The 21,982-nt window shown below is 42.5% G+C and overlaps 1 protein-coding gene across 4 annotated transcripts in view; it reads left to right on the top strand.

Annotated features, from left to right (window-relative positions):
• Window positions 1-21,982, top strand: part of ADAMTSL1 (ADAMTS like 1) — a 1,078,174-nt gene that overhangs the window by 1,023,088 nt on the left and 33,104 nt on the right. For all 4 annotated transcript variants that reach the window (XM_043891080.1, XM_043891079.1, XM_043891082.1 and 1 more), the window contains 3 exons: window positions 9,392-9,604; window positions 11,636-11,816; window positions 14,987-15,194. In XM_043891080.1, coding sequence (XP_043747015.1) covers window positions 9,392-9,604; window positions 11,636-11,816; window positions 14,987-15,194 — 602 coding nt within the window. The remainder of the gene's footprint in view (window positions 1-9,391; window positions 9,605-11,635; window positions 11,817-14,986; window positions 15,195-21,982) is intronic.

The following is a 21,982-nucleotide window of genomic DNA, read 5'->3' as shown; positions in this document are numbered from 1 at the left end:
ATCAATGAATTTTTCCATCCTTTGATTCTGTCACAACCTTTAAAGTCAATATGCTTAAAACTGAATTTATCCATTGCTAGGGGTGGAAATAAGGAATAGCTTCTTTTCCTGATTTGCTTGCTTCTGTTAACAATTCCACTAGTGTTCCAGTCTCTTCAGCTTCTCTTCTTTGTCTCCATCCACTTCCACTCACATCCTGTCAGAGCTACCTTTGCAAATATGTCTCATTTCTTGCCATCCCTAAACTGATATCCAGGATTCTTTCGCCCAAGCCAGTGCATCTTAGAAAGAACCACGTTAATGATTCTTCTAAAGCCAGCCTAGATCACCCCTCTCTTCAGAAACCTGTAAGGGTTCCCAAAAGACTGTATTTTGTCCTTTAAGATCCTGTCTATTGCAACTCCTACCACCATGCCAGCATCATCTTTGTTCCCCATGTTCCAATCAAGTCAACGTAGTTTTTTCTCTAAGACACATCACCAGTTTTTTCATCTTTGTACCTTTGCTCATACTGTATCTTCTAGACTGCACTCCTCTCCTACTATCCATGATCTCCATTTTTCTTAGTCCTCAGTAACCTCCATATGTAACTTCCCTTCCAGGAGCCTTTCATCAGCATAGTTCAATTTTACTACATATTGATCTAAACAATATAGACTGACTAATTCTTCTTTGCCCTTTACACTGGTATATCTGAGAAGAGGGGTGAGAACAATGAGTTTGAGATGATGTTGAGAACCTAAAAGCACCTTAAAAATCTTCTAATTCACGGGTTACCAATAAAAGAATCTTCTTATGCAGAAGTCCAACATATTAATTCTGCTGTAATTGGAATGAGGATCAGTCAGTTCAGTTCAGTCACTCAGTCGTGTCCGACTCTTTGCGACCCCATGAATCACAGCATGCCAGGCCTCCCTGTCCATCACAAACTCCCGCAGTTTACTCAGTCTCATGCCCATCGAGTTGATGATGCCATCCAGCCATCTCTTCCTCTGTCGTCCCCTTCTCCTCCTGCCCCCAATCCCTCCAAGCATCAGGGTCTTTTCCAGTGAGTCAACACTTCGCATGAAGTGGCCTAAGTATTGGAGTTTCAGCTTCAGCTTCATTCCTTCCAATGAACACCCAGGACTGATCTCCTTCAGGATGGACTGGTTGGATCTCCTTTCAGTCCAAGGGACTCTCAAGAGTCTTCACCAACACCACAGTTCAAAAGCAATTTTTCGGCACTCAGCTTTCTTCACAGTCCAACTCTCACATCCATTACATGACTACTGGAAAAACCATAGCCTTGACCAGACGGACCTTTGTTGGCAAAGTAATGTCTCTGCTTTTTAATATGCTGTCTAGGTTGGTCATAGCTTTCCTTCCAAGGAGTAAGTGTCTTTTAATTTCATGGCTGCAATCACCATCTGCAGTGATTTTGGAGCCCAAAAAAATAAAGTCTGACACTGTTTCCACTGTCTCCCCATCTATTTCCCATGAGGTGATGGGACCAGATGCCATGATCTTAGTTTTCTGAATGTTGAGCTTTAAGCCAACTTTTCCACTCTCCTCCTTCACTTTCATCAAGAGGCTTTTTAGTTCCTCTTCACTTTCTGCCATAAGGGTGGTGTCATCTGCATATCTGAGGTTATTGATATTTCTACTGGCAATCTTGATTCCAGCTTGTGCTTCTTCCAGCCCAGCGTTTCTCATGATGTACTCTGCATATAAGTGAAATAAGCAGGGTGACAATATACAGCCTTGACGTACTCCTTTTCCTATTTGGAACCAGTCTGTTGTTCCATGTCCAGTTCTAACTGTTGCTTCCTGACCTGCATACAGGTTTCTCAAGAGGCAGGTCAGGTGGTCTGGTATTCCCATCTCCTTCAGAATTTTCCACAGTTTATTGTGTTCCACACAGTCGAAGGCTTTGGCATAGTCAATAAAGCAGAAATAGATGTTTTTCTGGAACTCTCTTGTGGATATTGGAACCCCAGCGGATATTGGCAATTTGATCTCTGGTTCCTCTGTCTTTTCTAAAACCAGCTTGAACATCTGGAAGTTCTCAGTTCACGTATTGCTGAAGCCTGGCTTGGAGAATTTTGAGCATTACTCCCAAACCCCATCTAGAAAACTCAGATTCCCTATCAAGTTTCCTCAACCCTCTCCCCCTCCCCATACCTCTGCAAAACCTTAGGGCCCCAAGGAACACCAATTTGAAAAGTGTTCATTAAATCAAAAGCTCTCATTTATAGATTGGAAAACAGAAACCAGAGAACCTTATCAAAATCTAGAGTTCTCTTTTGAGAGTCATGTATCTGTGTAACTACATGTGAAAATAACAAAACTGCTTTTCCTTTCAAAACTTCCTACAAAACAGATCTTCACCCTGATAGGTTTCAGAGTGAGAGGCATTACTGTGAAGGTAGCTTCTCAAATACTCAAAGTCTTAGTCACTGCTCCTCAAGAGTCTTTTTCACGTTCAGTTTCAAAAACTCCACATCCATTTGAATCAGTTCTAATGAGATGGATGAAACTGGAGCCCATTATACAGAGTGAGGTAAGCCAGAAAGATAAAGACCATTACAGTATACTAACACATATATATGGAATTTAGAAAGATGGTAACGATAACCCTATATGCAAAACTGAAAAAGAGACACAGATGTACAGAACAGAATTTTGGACTCTGTGGGAGAAGGTGAGGGTGGGATGTTTCGAGAGAACAGCATCGAAACATGTATATTATCTAGGGTGAAACAGATCACCAGCCCAGGCTGGATGCATGAGACAAGTGCTCGGGCCTGGTGCACTGGGAAGACCCAGAGGGATCAGGCAGAGAGGGAGGTGGGATGGGGGATCGAGATGGGGAATACTTGTAAATCCATGGCTGATTCATGTCAATGTATGACAAAACCCACTACAATATTGTAAAGTAATTAGCCTCCAACTAATAAAAATAAATGAAAAAATAAAAATAAAAAAGAAGTAAACTTAGGAGAAACTGGAAGAAAAAAAAAAAACTCCACATCCATGGCAGCCCTCATGCTCACTAGGAGCACCAAGCTGGAAGGCCCTAGAAATGGGTCCTACATGCAGGACCCAGATGGGCTAAGAGAGATAGCCTGGCCGTACAGTCTGACCTCTGATTCCAGGAAAGAAAAAGGATTTTAAATGTAACTGTTATGCAAATGTGCCATTTAGCTGACTAAGATTTCTGGCTCCTGGATAAGTAACTTTATCAGCCATAGAAAACAGCCTGTGGCTGCTACCACTCCTTTCCCTGCCTAAATGGTCTCTCAGAAAACTAATCCTAATGGAGTTGGAAAAATGAAGATTAGAGCTAAATTGAGAGGTTCCCTGGCCAAAGATCTCCTGTTTCCTTGGGAAGAGCAAGGTTCTTATTTTTCAATTTGGAATCTAGTCAGCCTCACCGCACTCTGTCCACAACAATCAAATGAAGCAGTTATTGCAGCCAGCATCTCAACAGCATATGGCACCTTTTCTTCTTTAAAGCAGATGGGATAGGAAGACATAGATCTGTAGATCTGTCTGTTTCAGTAAGTCAAAGAAGCTGTACTTGTTTCAAACTTCAGTTTTGAAATCATGCTATTTGCCTGAACAAACATACAGCTTCCCTGCCTTTTATTAGAAAATTAAACCAACGTCTGACTCCAGAAGACATTTGGGACTGGAGGGAGTGGGTGCTGCTGGGTCCCTAGAGGTCCCCAATGGCTTGATCTCTCTGCACCTCTCCCCAAGGCCATTCACACCCTCATTTCATAACAGGAGTACAGTGAAACCACCATGAACCTCATGGCATATAGATGCCTAGATGCTACCAGAAGCATGTGGAGAGCCTGCTCCTCTGAGATGGTGATCCAGGTCAGGTGAGAGCTGGGTCAGCACAACAGGTAGAAACTCCATCCTACTGGATGCCTTGGATCCACGGGTGATCTGGAAGCCCCTGTTCCCTAAATGTATCAATTAGTTACCTCACCCCACCCCTGAAGATGCATTAAAATAAACCCCCAAGACACAGTGGCTTAAAATAACAATCATTTATTCTTACTGATCTTCCTTAGTTCAGCTGATCTAAACTGGGTTTGGCTAGAGTGACTTGGCTCTTCTCCACATTTCTCTCATCTTCCCCTTGGGACCATCAGGCCAGTCCAGGCATGTTCTTCTGCAGTGATGCCAAAGGCACTAGAGCACAAGCAGAAACTCACCAGGTCTCTCGAGGTCTGGGATTGAAACCAACACCCAGCACATCTGCCGCCTCAGTCATTTTATTATGGAAAAATACACGGAATTTCTAACTTTAACCATTTTTAAGTGTAGGACTCAGTGTCATGAATTACACTCTTACTGTTGTACAACCTCACACTATCCATCTCCAGAACTTCTTCATCATCTTAAACGTAAACCCAAACTGTTAAATAATAATACTCCATGGCCTCCTTCCTCCAGCCCCTGGTAATTACAATTCACTTTCTGTTTCTATAGATTTGGCTCCTCTAGGCATCTCATGTAAGAGGAGTCATACAATATTTGCCCTATGCTATCTGACTTCCTTTACTTAATGTTTTCAAGTTTAATCCATGTTGTCACATGTATCAGAATTTTATTCCCTTTTAAGGCTGAATAATATTCATCATATATATTGATCACATTTGCTTATCAGTCCATCTGTTGATGGCCCTCTGAGTTGTTTTCACCATTTGGCTATCATGAATAATGCTGCCGTGGACACTGGTGTACAAATATCTATTGAAGTCATGCTTTCACATCTTTTGGATATGTAGCCAGAAGTAGAATAGTTCAGTTCAATTCAGTTGCTCAGTCATGTCTGACTCTTTGCAACCCCATGAACCGCAGCACACCAGGCCTCTCTGTCCATCACCAACTGCCAGAGTCTACCCAAACCCATGTCCATTGAGTCGGTGATGCCATGCAACCATCTCATCCTCTGTCATCCCCTTCTCCTCCCACCTTCAATCTTTCCCAGCATTGGGGTCTTTTCCAATGAGTCAGTGCCTCGCATGAGGTGGCCAAAGTATTGGAGTTTCAGCTTCAGCATCAGTCCTTCCAATGAACACCCAGGACTGATCTCCTTCAGGATGGACTGGTTGGATCTCCTTGCAGTCCAAGGGACTCTCAAGAGTCTTCACCAACACCACAGTTCAAAAGCATCAATTCTTCGGCACTCAGCTTTCTTTATAGTCCAACTCTCACATCCATTACATGACTACTGGAAAAACCATAGCCTTGGCTAGACGGACCTTTGTTGGCAAAGTAATGTCTCTGCTTTTTAATATGCTGTCTAGGTTGGTCATAACTTTCCTTCCAAGGAGTAAGCATCTTTTAATTTCATGGCTGCAGTCACCATCTGCAGTGATTTTGGAGCCCCAAAAAATAAAGTCAGCCACTGTTTGTGCTGTTTCCCCATCTATTTGCCATGAGGTGATGGGACCAGATGCCATGATCTTAGTTTTCTGAATGTTGAGCATTAAGCCAACTTTTTCACTCTCCTCCTTCACTTTCATCAAGAGGCCCTTTAATTCTTCTTCCTTTCTGCCATAAGGGTGGTGTCATCTGCCTATCTGAGGTTATTGATATTTCTCCCGGAAATCTTGATTCCAGCTTGTGCTTCTTCCACCCCAGCATTTCTCATGATGTACTCTGCATATAAGTTAAATAAGCAGGGTGACAATATACAGCCTTGATGTACTCCTTTCCCTATTTGGAACCAGTCTGTTGTTCCATGTCCAGTTCTAACTGTTGCTTCCTGACCTGCATACAGGTTTCTCAAGAGGCAAGTCAGGTGGTTTGGTATTCCCATCTCTTGAAGAATTTTCCACAGTTTATTATGATCCACACAGTCAAAGGCTTTGGCGTACTCAATAAAGCAGAAATAGATGTTTTTTCTGGAACTTACTTGCTTTTTCGTTGATCCAGTGGATGTTGGCAATTTGATCTCTGGTTCCTCTGCCTTTTCTAAAAACCAGCTTGAACATCTGGAAGTTCATGGTTCACGTACTGTTGAAGCCTGGCTTGGAGAATTTTGAGCATTACTTTGCTAGCGTGTGAGATGAGTAGAGAAGTAGAATAACTGCTGAGTAATTCTAAATTTTTTTTAGGAATTTTGATATTGTTTTCCACAGTGGCTGCACGATTTTACATTTCCACCAATAATACACAAGCATAATAATTTTCCCACATCTTCATCAACTCATTAATTTTTTTCTCATTTTTAAATAATAGCCATCCTAATGGTCATAAAGTGGTATCTCATTGTAGTTTTGATTTGTGTTTCTATAGCAATTAGTGATGCTGAGCATCTTTTCATGTACTTACTAACATTTGCCTATCTTTGAAAAATGTCTATTCAAGTATTTTGCTCATTTTTAAATTTGGTTGGTGGTTTTTGTTGAGTTGTAGGAATTCTTTCTATATTCTTTATATATTAATCTCTTATCAGATCTGATTTGTAAATATTTTCTCCATTTGTGTGAGTCACCTTTTCACTCTGTTATATCCTTTCATTCATTCATGTTTTTCTTTATTTTAGCAGTGTTTTGTAATTTTCAGTGTACAGGTCTTTTGCCTACTTGGTTTAGTTTATCCTTAAGTATTTTATTCTTTTTGATAGTCGTATAAATGGAATTGTTTTCTTTTTAAATGCTATTTATTATTTTGTCTGCTCTGCATCTTTGTAGCTGCACATGGACTTTCTCTAGGTTATGGCAAGCAGGAGCTACTCTCCACTAGAGAGTACTCTAGTAGTCTCTAGCTACTCTCTACTCTCTAGTTGCAGTGTGCAGCCTTCTCATTGTCATTTCTCTTGTTGCAGAGCATGTGCTCTAGGAGCATGGGCTCAGTTTAGTTGTGGTACAGGGGATTAGCTGTCCTGCAGCATGGGAAATCCTCCCAGACCAGGGATTGAACCTGTGCCCCTTGTATTGGCAGGCATATTCTTAACCACAGGACCACCAGGGAAATCCTGGAATCGTTGTCTTAATTTCCTTCTCAGATTTTTCATTTCTAGTGTTTGTTAGTAGCCATTTTATCAGCCAGAGTAGTCACATGGCCAAAACTAAAGTCAAGAGGAGGGGAAGTACAGTCCACCCATCATGGGAGGGCCCTGCAAAATTACACTGCAGAGTGAGTCCACATAGGGAGGAGTGAAAAATTGGGTCCTGTAATGATATTCCAGACGGAACTTCTGAAGGTCAATTTTAGCGTTGTTTTTCCAGGGCCCTTCTGCAAAGCAGTCTGTTGCTACTACTTCAACCTACACAACCACAGTGAAAATGTAAAAAGGTGAGGAAATAAAGGGAGTAAGCAGACAACGGAAGGAGGTATCAAAGTGCCTGAGTACTGAGTTGGCCAAACATTCAGACAAACTTTTTGGCCAACCGAATAAATTGCTGGTGCCCAGCCAGACAAGTAGTAGGTATGGAGGAAAGAACAGAAAGCAATGAGTCAGATAGAAGGTTTGGCTTTGATCTTGGAACGGTCTCTTAACACTTCTTAACATCTCTGGGCCTCTGGCAGTAAGCTAGATCATTTCTTTAAAGACCTTTGCTGTGTTAACACTGCCATCTTATAAAAATCCTAACAGTGCTGCCCCCAGAACACAAGACAAGTCAACGTCAGGAGATCCATTCTCCATACAGATCCATAAGGACACACATCCATGCACATGACCATCTGTGTGTCTCACTGATCCCATCTTCTGCCTACATCTCAGCTTTATTGGTGTGCTTTTTTGCATCCCATACCAGTTGAGAGCTCCTTGAAAAAGAGAAGACAGTCATAACTTACTTAACTGTCCCCAGAACACTAGGCATCAAATACATATTTTTTAAGTGAACTGTGCAGTCCATGGGGTTGCAAAGAGTCGGACATGACTGAGCAACTGAACTGAGCTGAGTAAAAAACTTCTAATATCTTTATTTTGAATGATTTATCTTGTGTTTTGAAATTTTCAAATAATTTTTCTCTGGAAGCTAAATTTCTGGAGTCATAACAGTAAATTCAGCAAGTACAAATTTAGAGGTAATGAGTTTTCTCTCACAATTGCAGTTTATTTGACTAATTTTATGCTGCTAAACAGACACCATATCTCAGTTTAATATTTCAGAATTTTAATGTAACAAAGTAAGTTAAATGACTATGTAATAAGTATGACATTGTACATGTCCAGTGCAGGCTTAGTTGTCAGAAGAGCTGTCAAAATACCAAAGTTCTTGACTTACAGAGAAATGAGATCAGTGTTTAAAATTGTTTTTCTAGTCTCTGTTGAAAATTTGGGGCTTGAAGTTTGGATGCATGAGACAAGTGCTCGGGCCTGATGCACTGGGAAGACCCAGAGGGATTGGGTAGAGAGGGAGGTGGGAGTGGGGATCAGGATGGGGAATACATGTAAATCCATGGCTGATTCATGTCAATGTATGACAAAACCCACTACAATATTATAAAGTAATTAGCCTCCAACTAATAAAAATAACTGAAAAAAAAAAGAAAATTTGGGGCTTGAAAATCACATAAAGAGTAAAATGGAGGCAAACATTAGACATTTACCAATTAAAGTTTGATTCTTAATCATCACTATTTAGTACATGGGGTTTTTCCCCAAAACATTGCATTTGAAGAAATGACTTCTTTCAGTATAAGAGCATGTTATACAAAGTGAAGTAAGTCAAAAGGAGAAAGACAAATATTGTTTATTAACGTGTGTACAGAATCTAGAAAGATGGTACTGATGAACCTATTTGCAGGGCAGCAATGGAGATGCAGACGTGGAGAACAGCCTTGTGGACACAGTGGGGGAAGGAGAGGGTGGGATGAATGGAGAGAGTAGCATTGAAACATAATATTACCATATGTAAAACAGCCAACCAGTGGAAATGTGTTCTTATGACACAGGGAGCTCAACCCAGTTCTCTGTGACAACCTAGAGGGGTGGGAGATGGGAGGCGGGCTCAGGAGAGAGGGGACATATGTATACCTGTGGCTGATTCATGTTGATTTATGGCAGAGGCCAACATAATATTGTAAAGCAATTATCCTACAATTTTAAAAAATGGCATAGGAACTAATTAATCTGTGAGATCACATTTAATGAGTAAATCTAAATTGCTTCATTTTTTTTAATTATTACTGGGACATAGATTAAAATAGATACTTCATGTTCCCCAGGATTTTTTCCTTTAGTTTAATGAGTAATAGTCACTTTCCCAGTATCCCAGAAAACAGAAATATCTCCTATTTGCTTGGGAATGTCCTAGGGAAGGGACACTGAATGTATGGCCTCAAAATCCATGGACACAGTCAAGCAGCTTATCAGGAATGTGTCCTTTTTGGCTGTATCCATGACTTAACCTCTCCTCTGCTCTCCTTCTAGGCTGCCCTGTCAAAGGCGACCCTACTCCCAATATTACCTGGTTCCACGGTGAGCAGCCAGTGGCCAACGTCACAGGACTGATGTATCATATCTTGGCAGCTGGACAGATTCTCCAGGTTGCAAATCTCAGTGGCGGATCTCATTGGGACTTCAGCTGCCTTGCTCAGAATGAGGCAGGAATGCTCGTTCAGAAGGCCTCTTTAGTGATCCAAGGTAAGAAACCCTTCAGGACCTGGACGCCAGGCTTGCTTCTTGAAAAAGAGAGTCTACTTGGGAATCTAATTCTCTAGCAGAACAAAGTGATTTCTGATCCCCAGTGGTTCTTAAGAGTGTGAAAATGGAAACCCAACCACGTTGTCATACCATGAGGCTCTCTCCAGTTTTCTGCATCTCACTTGTCTGCATCTCAGCAGAACCTGGAAAAGTCAGTGCTGCTTTCATAGATGTGCCCTTCTGCTCATCATGTTACTGCTGCTTAGGACCAAGGAGATAGCACCATATAGGAGAGCAGACGTTTCTTTTATGCTGGCCCAACCACTAAAGAACATACACACTTGCCTGTTAAGAAAATACAAGTTTCTCTGTTGGGTTGGTTTAAAATTTCCTCCTGATGTGAACCATATGGTTACTGCCCCCTGCCTTTGAGAGCGGGGCTGGCACCAGGACTGGTGGGTCATGCAGAAGTCTTCGCTGCAGTCACATGCCGAGTGCTCGCCTGGCCCCCGCCCTGTGGTCTGTCCACGCGCAGACTGAGGAGTCTGTGTAGCTCACACATTCACGTGCCAGGCACACGGGCGGGTCCGAGAGCCTTTGGATGGGGCCTGCATTCGCGGCCCCAAGAAAGGGTAGCAAATGAGCCCAGAAGAGTGGGAAGGGAGCCCAAACTGGCCTTGTTATAGAAATAAGTGAGGCCTTTGAGTTTTTCATAGGCTGGTCCTACCTGTGGCCTGTATGTAATACTTATAAGGAAAGCAAAATTGTGCTGCACGTATCCTAAAATGGAGGTTTCCGTGGGAAGGGCCAGAGTTCGTTCCACAATAGCACATAAGGATGGAGATTTTTCTGAGTCTGTAGGTTTTCCCCTTAAACACCCTCCACCACCATTTGGCCTTCCAGATAGGAAAGTCAGTGTTGCGTTTTCTTGTCAGCCAGCCAGTCTCTGCTAAAAACCAGAAGGCAGTGTCCATCTGCAAGTTTTCTAAAACACAACTGTACAAATAAGCACTCAAAATTTACCAGCCCACAGTTATTTTTAACGGTTCTCTTACCAGTGAGTCCCAGACCCCCCAGTAGAAAACCCAAAGACTGACTGACGTCATAGTCTCCATAAATGAATATTCTCGGAATAGACTATTTTTCTGTAATATATACAAAGTCCAGCTCCAATATCATTGTTGAGTACCTCTTGTACTTTTATATCTCTTTGTTGAAAAATAAAGTCACCTTCTGGTAAACCAACAGGGGGAATAAAAGTACTTTAGGAAGTAGGTTTAAAGATATGAGCGCTATAGCCACTGAAGTTCTATGTGCCAGGTCCTGGGCCAGACCCAGTGCTTCATGCATGCTCAATTGCTTCAGTCATGTCTGACATTTTGCAACCCCATGGACTGTAGCCCACCAGATTCCTCTGTCCATGGGATTCTCCAGGCAAGAATGGAGTGGGTTGCCATGCCCTCCTTCAGAGGATCTTCCTGACCAAGGGATCAAACTCACATCCCTTATGTCTCCTGCATTGGCAGGCGGGTTCTTTACCACTGGCACCAGCTGGGAGGCCCAGGGCTAGGCCCTGAACTTTCTTTATATCCTGTTCTCCAGTAGCATGATGAGATAAGCGAACTGTACCCACTTTATGGATGAGCCAGCTGAGGCCCTTGGAGACCGTGTGACTTGCCCAGATCTGTTGGGAATGGAGCCCACTGAGGGACACTTTTTTTTAATCGCTAAGTCATGTATCCAACTCTTTGCAACCCCATGGATGTAGCCCATCAGGCTCCTCTCTCCATGGGATTTCCCAGGCAAGACTACTAGAGTGGGTTGTCAGGAGATCTTCCTGACCCAGGGATCAAACCTGCATCTCCTACATTGGCAGGTGGATTCTTGACCACTGCACCACAGGAAGCATCACGGGGCACAGCCTCATTCATAACAGCATCTCATGCCCTCCCTGCCCCACCCCTGCTCAGAAGGAACAGCATGAGCATTGATGCTACCTTCTTTTCACCTCTGATTCTCCTCCTGTGACAGATTACTGGTGGTCTGTGGACAGACTGGCAACCTGCTCGGCCTCCTGTGGTAACAGGGGGGTTCAGCAGCCCCGCCTGCGGTGTCTCCTAAACAACACGGAGGTGGACCCCACTCACTGCTCAGGGAAGGTGCGCCCGGCTGCGCAGCCTATCGCCTGCAACCGGAGAGACTGCCCTTCCCGGTGAGTGCACCAGCCCCTCCCCAGGATGGGCCTGGACTTGCAGCCAGGCTCATGGCCAGCCCTGGTTACGCACTGTGAGCGTGAGAGATATTGAGTGCCAGTGAGGGAGCCTGATGGCCGAGGAGCCACGCTGTCGGCCCCGGCCCACCAGACTCCCCACTGCACAGAAAACATCCCCCAGGACAAGCCTCCTTTCTCGGTTGTTTGTCCCCTCACCACTCAGCTAAAGCTGTCTGGGCTTCCCAAGGGCCTGAAAAGGTCAGTTTAGGGGCTGAGAACATCCCAGGCCCTGGCAAGCGAGAGTTCCCATCCTGCAGCAAGAAGGCTGGTTTTAAGAGGAAAAACAACATGTTGCGGTTGAAGTGCTTAAGGGATAGCGATCACCTGTCTATACCCCAACCCCTCCCCTTTCTTCTAACTATATACCTTTGCTCATCCATTTTAGCTGAGGAAATCTTTTCCTCTCTTCTACAAAGGCTTGCTTCTTGCTAACGTTGAAATAAATTTTCATTTCCCATAGTTGCTTCAACTTTGGGTTTACAGTTGACCCTTGAGCTCCACAGAGGTTAGGGACGGTGACCTTGAGCAGTCAAAAATCCATCCATAACTGTACAGTTGGTGCTCCCAACTATAGATGGTGTAGTACTCTAATAGGTATTTAGTGAAAGAAATCTGAGTACAAGTGTACCCGTGTGGTTCATACCTGTGTTGTTCAGGGGCCAACTGTACATCCTCTGCATTTGGGTTCCTTATATAACACAGAACAACACCCACAGTCTCTGCCTCTTCCACCTTCCTTGAGCTTTGAGCAGCCGTGAGTCCCACTGAGCCGTGCCCTTCCCCCTCACCATGTCAGGCAGCAGCTAAAGGAATAATGGATGGGCTTGGAGTTGGCACCTACATGGCGCCCTGAGCCTGGGGAGACTTGGCTGAGCCCTGAAACACCCCTTCACTGCCTATCTGTGGGATGTTCACCCACTCCTTAGGCAACCACTTTGTGTTTTTCCAGCTGAGTCATAAGAAGCAGCTGAAACCAGGAGAGCCTCAATGAAATATGAAACACACTCATTAATATCAGCAGTTTGACTTGCTGACGGGAAGGTTTCCACGGGAATGATTAATGTCCTTTTATACCCTTCCTGAACTGTAACATAGCCCGTAGCTCTCCTTTCTTAAAGCCCCCACCCCAGCTCCTGAAAAATTGCTGAAATGTATATTTGGAAATAAAAGTTGATTGAAAGGCAGGCCTGACATTCACCAGGGATACGAGAGGCTGGAAGACTGCCTTTGCCAAGCTGTGTGAAATGAAGAAGAGGTCATGGACATGCCAGGGACATTTTGATTTGCTGTGGTGATAGTCAGAGTCAATCAGCCTCATTTACTTCTGCAGATGAAATAATGGCCGGGTCTGCTTGGGTTTCAGCACCCTCAGGGGCTTTAAAACACCTTCTGCCTGCTTCCTAAGTGGCTCTGCTCCTGTGGGTTAGGAATCTGCACACAGTCACCTCTCTCCAAGGCGAACAGAGCAGAGAAGTTCCACCAAACTAAATAAGTCACAGATCCAGATTCAGGAGAAATTTGCTCCCTGTTCCTACTACTTACCTCTCCTGAAAGCCAGATGTGGCACCATTGGACTAGGAAGTGGCCACAGGCTCATCTTTGACTGGTTTCCCCACCAGGCTTCCTGGGCATGTCAACCCCCTCCTCTGCACACAAACAAGTGTGGCCCTGGTTGTCTTTTTGAATCGCACTGTGAAGTCACAGTTTGTCCCAGGTAGCTGTGTCAGCCACTTCATTTAGATCATTTTCCCCCCCTAAAGCAATAAAGTGAAAAAAAATGATTATTCTAGGTTGAATGAAATGGCTGGAAAGAACCAAATCTTTTCCCCAAACTACACCTCCTTCCCCTTCTCTTTGAGAATTAGCACAGGGTACACACATCCAAAAAGAACCCCTCCATATCTGTATACAGTCCAAGGATTTCAGAGTGTTTCCCAGCTTATAGCTTGGCTTTATGAGGAAAGCTATTTGTCACAGTCCTGGTCAGTCTCACTTCTGAGGATCCAAATTGCAGCTGGAACCTAACATCCTGAGAACAACTACTGTCACCACATAAACCACCCTCTGAGAGGTATAAGACCTATGGACTGTGACTCATGGAGGTGGGAAATTGCTCCAGAAAGCTGGAAGGAACTTCGTAGGCTTCTGGGGGATTAAACAAATCAAATGAGACGTGGTTTAAGGCGAGGTAGGAAAAACAGTGAGTACTAGCAGACAAAACTTGGCTTAACTGAGACCCAGACTGCCTCTGGGGTCAGGAGGCGACCCAGGTTTGGATCTGATCTTCCCTGGGAAACAGGCCCTTCTCTGCCCCACACTTGAATGCCTTTAGGAAGAATCAGAACTGCAGTGCAGTATAACCGGTTAAAGGACTGCCTTCCCTGAGGGTTTCATCTGCAAGCTCACAGCTTTGGGGGCCAATATTAAGATAAAGTAACTGATCTTAACAAAGCTCTTTGACAGTCTGCCTTTTTAATCAGTTTCCAAAGGGTATTTATTTCCTGTAGCTGCCATAGCAAATTACCACAAACATGGTTGCTTAAAATGATAGACTTTTATTCTCTTCTAATTATGGAGGCCAGAAGTCCAAAATCAAGATGTCGGCAGGGCTGCACACCCCCTCCAAAGACTCCAGGAGAGAATCAGTTCCTGGGGCCTTGTAGCTTCTGGTGGCTGCAGGCATCCCTTGGCTTGTGGCCACAGCACTCCAACCTCTGCCTTTGTGGTCACCCTGTTCCCTCCTCTTCCACGTCAGAGCTCCCTCTGCCTTTCTCTTACGAGAACACGTCATGGTATTTAATGCCTAACCAGATAATGCAGGACAAGCTCATCTCAAATTCTTTAACTCTTATCTATAAGTACTCTTTGTCCAAATAAGGTAACATTCACAGGCTTCCAGGGATGATTTCATGTAGCTATCTGGGAGGGGTGGGGGTGGCATTTTTAGCCTACCACCCCAGGTATATTCTGTGAAAAGAGACACGGCCCCGCAGTTAGCTGCTGTGTGGTAAGAACAGGAGGGTGCCATGGGGCTCCTTTCCTGAGTGTGTATGGCATCATTTCTCTGCTCACGGCTTGGCCCTCTGCACTCACCCTCCTTCCTATTCCAGGTGGATGGTGACCTCCTGGTCGGCCTGTACCCGGAGCTGTGGGGGAGGCGTCCAGACACGCCGGGTGACCTGCCAGAAGCTGAGAGCCTCAGGGGTCTCCACTCCTGTGTCCAGTGACATGTGCACCCAGCTTGCCAAGCGGCCGGTCGACACCCAGGCCTGTAACCAGCATTTGTGTGTGGAGTGGGCCTTCTCCAGCTGGAGCCAGGTAAGACAGCTTTGTTTTCTTAATTTTTATTTTGTATTGACATATAGTTGATTTGTGGAGTTCATAGTATATAGCAAAGTGATTCAGTTGTGCCTATATATTCTTTTTCAGACTCTTTTCTATTATGGGTTATTGCAAAATATTGAGTATATTACTTTGTGCTATGCAGTAGGTCCTTGCTCATCTATTGTATATATAGTAATCTATATCTTTTAATTCCAACTATATCCCTACCCCTTCTTTCCCCTTTGGTAACCATAAGTTTATTTTTCAGGTCTTGTGAGTCTGTTTCTGTTTTGTAAATAAGTTCATTTGTATCATTTTTTTAGATTCCACATATAAGTGATATCATATGGTATTTGTCTTTCTCTTTTTGACTTACTTCACTTAGTATGATCATCTCTAGTTGCATTCATGTTGCTGCAAATGGCATTATTTTGTTCTTTTTTATGGCTGAGTAGTATTCCATTGTATATACATACCACACCTTCTATACCCATTCATCTATAGTAGATATTTAGATTATCTCCATGTGTGGCTATTCTAAAGAGTGCTGCTATAAGCATAGGGGTGCATGTACTTTGCGGGTCTCTTTAATTAATTTTTATTGGAGTATATTAGATTTACAATGTTGTGCCGCTTTCTACCATACAGGAAAGTGAATCAGCTACACATATACATACACCCTTTCTTTCTTAGTCTTTTCCCTTATAGGTCATTGCCTGATTTTGAGTAGAGTTTGCTATGCTATACAGCACGTTCTTATTAGCTAGCTATTGATGTTTTATATATAGTCGTGTATATATGTCAATCCCCAACCTCGCAATCTATCCTTCTCCCCCTTTTCCCTGTGGTTACCACAAGCTTGTTCTCCACATCTGTGACTCCATTTCTGGTCTACAAACAAGTTTATCTGTACCATTCTTTTAAATTCCACAAATAAGCAATATAATATATTTGTCTTTTTCTGTCTGACTTACTTCACTCAGTATGAAAATCTCTAGATCCATCCATGTCACTGCAAATGGCATTATTTCATTCTTTTTTATAGCTGAGTACTATTCCATTGTATATACGTGCAACATCTTCTTTATCCATTCATCTGTTGATGACATTTAGGTTGCTTCCATGTCCTGGTTATTGTAAACAGTGTTGCAGTGAACATTAGGGTCCCTGTATCTTTCTGAATTATGGTTTTCTCCAGATATGTACCTAGGAATGGGATTTCTCGATCACATAGTAATCCTATTTTTAGTTTTCTGAAGAATGTCTATACTAGTTTCCATAGTGACTGCAAGGACGGTTCCCTTTTCTCCACACCCTCTCCAGCATTTCTTACTTTGTAGACTTTTTCATAGTGGCCATTCTGACTAGTGTGAGGTGGTACCTCATTGTATTTTGATTTGCATTTCTCTTATATTTAGTGACATTGAGCATCTTTTCACGTGCCTATTGGCAACCTGTATTTCTTTAGAGAAATGTCTATTTAGGTCTTTTGCCAATCTTTGGATTGGGTTGTTTGTTTTTTGTGGCTGTATGAGCTGTTTGTATATTTTGGAGATTAATCCCTTATCAGTTGCATTGTTTGCAAATATTTTCTCCCATTCTGTAGGTATCTTTTCATTTTGTTTATCATTTCTTTTGCTGTGTAAAAGCTTGTAAGTTTGATTAGGTCCCATTTGTTTATTTTTGTTTCTATTTCTAGTGCCTTGAGAGTAAGAAAACATTTGACAATTTATATCAGAAAATGTTGTGCCTGCATTCTCTTCTAGGAGTTTTATGGTTTCATGTCTTATAAGTCTTCAGGGCTTCCCTGGTGCTCAGCCATGCTTGCTCCTTGGAAGAAAAGCTATGACCAACCTAGACAGTGTTTTAAAAAGCAGAGACATTACTTTGCCAACAAAGATCCATCTAGTCAAAGCTATGGTTTTTCCAGTAGTCATGTATGGATGTGAGAGTTGGACTATAAAGAAAACTGAGTGCTAAAGAATTGATGCTTTTGAACTGTGGTATCAGAGAAGACTCTTGTTGGAGAGTCACTTAAACTGCAAGGAGATCCAACCAGTCAATCCCAAAGGAATTCAGTCCTGAATATTCACAGGAAGGACTGATGCTAAAGCTGAAACTCCAATACTTTGGCCACCTGATATGAAGAACTGACTTATTGGAAAAGACCCTGATGCTGGGAAAGATTGAAGGTGGGGGGAGAAGGGGACGACAGAGGATGAGATGGTTGGATGGCATCACCAATGTGATGGACATGAGTTTGAGTAAGCTCCGGGAGTTGGTGATGGACAAGGAAGCCTGGCATGCTGCAGTCTGTGGGGTCGCAAAGGGTTGGACATGACTGAGTCACTGAACTGAACTGGTAGCTCAGACAGTAAAGCATCTGCATGCAATGCAGGAGACCCAGGCTTAACCCCTGGGTCAGGGGAGGAAGGAAATGAGAAGCAAATGGCAACCCACTCCAGTACTCTTGCCTGGAAAAATCCCATGGACAGAGGAGCCTGGTAGGCTACAATCCATGGGGTCGCAAAGAGTCAGACACAACTGAGTGACTTCACAAGCCATTTTGAATTTATTTTTTGTACGATGAGGGGGTGTGTTCTAACTTCACTGATTTACAGGTAGGTCCAACTTTCCCAATACCACTTGTGAAGAGATTATCTTTTTCTCATTGTATATTCTTGGATTCTTTGTTGAAGATTAATTGACCATAGGTGTGTAGGTTCATTTCTGGGCTCTCTATTCTATTCCATTGATCTATACGTCTATTTTTATGCCAATACCATGCTGTTTTGATTACTGTTGCTTTGTAGTATTGTGTGAAGTCTAGAAGGGTTATGCCTCCTGCTTTGTACTTTTTCTTCAGGACTGCTTTGGCAATTCTAGGTCTTTGATGGTCCCATATAAATTTTAGGATCATCTGTTCTTGTTCTGTGAAAAATACTATGAGTTATTTGAAGTAGAACTCATTAAATCTCTAGATTGCTTTGGGTAGTATGCCATTTTAACAATATTAATTCTTCCAATCCAAGAGCATGGGTTATCTTTCCATTTCTTTGAATCATCTTCAGTTTACTTTATTAATGTTTTATAGGTCTCAGTGTATAAGTCTTTCACATCCTTGGTGAAGTTTATTCCTAAATACTTTATTTGGGGGTTGTGATTTTAAAAGGTTTTGTTTTACATTCCCTTTCTGATATTTTGTTGTTGGTATAAAGAAGTACAACATTTTCTGTATGTTAATCTTGTATCCTGCTACCTTGCTGAATTTATTTATCAGTGCTAATAGCTTTTGTGTAGAGTCTTTTGTAGATAATTTGTGTAGATATTTTTCTATATACAGTATCATATCATGTGCATATAAAGACAATTTTACTTCTTCTCTTCCAATCTGGATACTTTTTATTTCTCTTTCTTGTCTGATGGTTGTGGTTAGGACTTCCAGTACTGTGTTGAATGGAAGAGGTGAGAGTGGGCATCCTTGTTCAGATTTTAGTGGGAAGTCTTTCAACACTGAGTGTTATATTGGCTGTAGATTTGTCATAAATAGCTTGTGTTATCTTGAGATATGTTCCCTCTGTACTCACTTTGATGATATTATGAATTGATGTTGAATTTTGTCAGATGCTTTTTCTACACCTATTGAGATGATTCATGTGTCTTTTGTCTTCTGTTTATCTTGTGCATCACATTGATTGGTTTGTGTATGCTAAACTATCCTTGTGAACTTGGAATGAATCCCACTTGGTCATGGTTCATGATATTTTTTATGTGTTGTTGGATTCAGTTTGCTAATATTTTGTTGAGAATTTTTGCATCTATATTCATCAGATATTGGCCTGTAATTTTCTTTTTTGGTGGTGTCTTTGCTGGACATTGGTCTTAAAGAAATTTCTCCAGTGATTCTAAGTCAGTTGTTCAGGAGTGGGATCTAAGCATGGACATATTTTAGAAGCCACCGAAGTAATTCTGATGTGCAGTCCATTGTTCCAAGCCAGGAAGAGTTGAAGTCTAGCTGGTACCAGCAACTCCTTTCTTAATTCTTTGCTGGAGGTTAACCAAAAAAGTTCCAGGTTAGCTCAGCAGAGCAGAAATGGGGGCTCAGCTGGATATAGGGAGAAATCACATTGACTCTCCATTTGGAGAGGAAATTTTATGTTCAATTATAACTTAAAAAGAAAGACCAACACAAATAGTGACACACATCAGGCCATGACAGATGCAGCCCAGGGCTGTGGGGTGCTGACAGTGACTTCACCACTGTCAGTCATCATTTCTGGTGAGACTGAGGACAAGTCAGGAACTCCCATTTGTAATTAGAGCCTAGGTTTTCCCCAGTGCTGGTAGATAGGGCCTCTGTTTAGACAAAGTGTAGTTGTCCTACTCATCTGACCCCTTCTATGATTTAGAATGTTGTTAGCAGCCCTGCCCCCCTACAAAAAATGTCTGGTGTGCCACTTGAGAGAAATGATAATAACTGTATATGCTCTGTTTCTCCTAAAGTCTGTGTTCAAAACCTGCTGGAAACATTGCTGTTGTTGCTGCTGTTGTTTGGTCACTCAGTCATGTCTGATTCTTTTGTGACCTCGTGGACTGTAGCCCACCAGGCTCCTCTGTTCATGGGACTTCCCAGGCAAGAATTCTGGAGTGGATTGCCATTTCATTCACCAGGAGGACTTCCCGACCCAGGGATTCAACCCATGTCTCCTGCACTGGCAGGCAGATTCCTTACCTCTGAGTCACCAGGGAAGCACTGGAGACCTACTGAGCCTCTAAGAGCTGCCTGCAAAGACAGATAATCAGCTGCGACCTACCAGCTAGGCAGGAACAAGCTGTGGTTTGTCAAAGGCCAGTGCTAACTGGTAGGATGACCATTCTGATTGATCAGGTATAGTTTCTGAATGGTCAGTATCTGAAACATACCATTACGCTTGGCCTGCAAGGACATCCCAAAGCACCCACATGGCTCTTAATTCTTTGCATTAACTGTATGAACAAGCATGATTAAACGTTTGGGGGCAGTTAACAACTTGAACTTATTGGAACTGGCATCTACATGTCAGTGCATTTGTCTTCCTTCATCCCCACCCTTAGATGTGTTCTTTGGAAAATAATCACTTGGAACTTCCTATTAAGTTAATACACTGTGGCCATCTCTGATGAAGATGAAATGTTATTTGGAGGAAATGTGGCCACAGAATTTCTTTGCAACTGAAAAGCCATTTGTGTGCAGGTGAGCCCAGGGATAATGCTCCATGCTAGCAAATCAACACACTCAGCCAGAGGCTCCTTTCTGGGGCCTCTACCAACCCCCCTTATTTTCAGTGACCTAATACATGTAGTTCATAATCAAAGAGGCATGAGCTCCCCCTTGCTCCCATGCCTGGGGGATATCATCTTTCTCTTACCTGGAAAAGCCCCTTCTGATAGCTCTCATTCCACCCAAGGTAGCTCTGCCTGTAGGCCCTCAAGGCTTATTGGCAGTTTGCGAAACTACAATTGGGAACAGACCTGGCTACACATGGGAGATGTTTCTGCATGTATCACAGAGGTCACTCAAGGGCATATACATGCACATTGATCATGCTCAGTGATTATTTTTCCTAAGAGACCATTCCTTCCTCTCAAATACTCTCACCCCCTTCTTTCTTCTAAACCCCTGTAGGCAAATATGTCTCTAGCTTTAATGTGAATCACTTGCAAGTCTTATTAAAAATGCAAATTCTCGTTGAGGTTTGATAGAAAACAACAAAATTCTGTAAAGCAATTATCCTTCAATAAAAAATAAATAAATTTTAAAAAAGAAAAAAAGTGCAAATTCTCATCTAGGATGTCCAGAGTAGAGTTTTGGATGCTGAATTTTTTTAATGCATGTAGAGTTGATTTACAATGTTGTGTTAGTTTCAGATGTACAGCAAAGTGATTCAGGTATACATTTTTTCAGATTATTTTCCTTTATAGGTTATTACAGAATATTGAGTATAGTTCCCTGTGCTATACAGTAGGTTGTTGTTGGTTATCTATTTTACATATAGTTTATCTTTATGTTAATATCAAATTTCTAATGTATCCTTCCCCCCTGCTCCTTTCCCCTTTGTTAACCATAAGTTCATTGTCTATGTCTGTGGGTCTATTTCTATTTTGCATATAAGTTCCTCTGTATCATTTTTTCATATTTCACATATAAGCAATATCACATATTTGTCATTCTCTGCCTGGCATACTTCATTTAGTATGATACACTTTAGGTCCATCTACGTTGCTACAAATGGCATTATTTCATTCTTTTTATGGCTGAGTAATATTCCACTGTATAAATATACCACATCTTTTCCATTCCTCTGTCAATAGACATTTAGGTTTAGACATTTAGGCTTCCAGATCTTGGCTATCGTAAATAATGCTTCAATGGACATTGAGATGCATGTGTCTTTTCCACCTATGGTTTTCTGCAGATACATGCCTAAGAGTGGGATTGCAGGATCATATGGAAGCTCTGTTTTTAATTTTTTAAGGAACCTCCATACCGTTCTCCATAATGGCTGCATCAGTTCACATTCCCACCAACAGGATAGGAGGCTTCCTTATTCTCCTTCTCCACCATTTATTATTTGTAGACTTTTTGATGATGGCCATTCTGACCACTGTGGTGTGATACCTCATTGTAGTTTTTGTTTGGCTGCGCTGGGTCTTCATTGCTGAGTGGGCTTTTCTCTAGTTGCAGCACGCAGGGGCTACTCTCTAGTTGTGTGCAGGCTTCTCACTGCAGTGGCTTCGCTTGT

The sequence above is a fragment of the Cervus elaphus genome, chromosome 29 (genome assembly GCF_910594005.1).
Source record: "Cervus elaphus chromosome 29, mCerEla1.1, whole genome shotgun sequence".
NCBI classification, from domain to species: Eukaryota; Metazoa; Chordata; class Mammalia; order Artiodactyla; family Cervidae; genus Cervus; species Cervus elaphus.
Note: the sequence above shows the minus strand (reverse complement) of the source record. Positions and strands in the feature narration are given on the sequence as shown.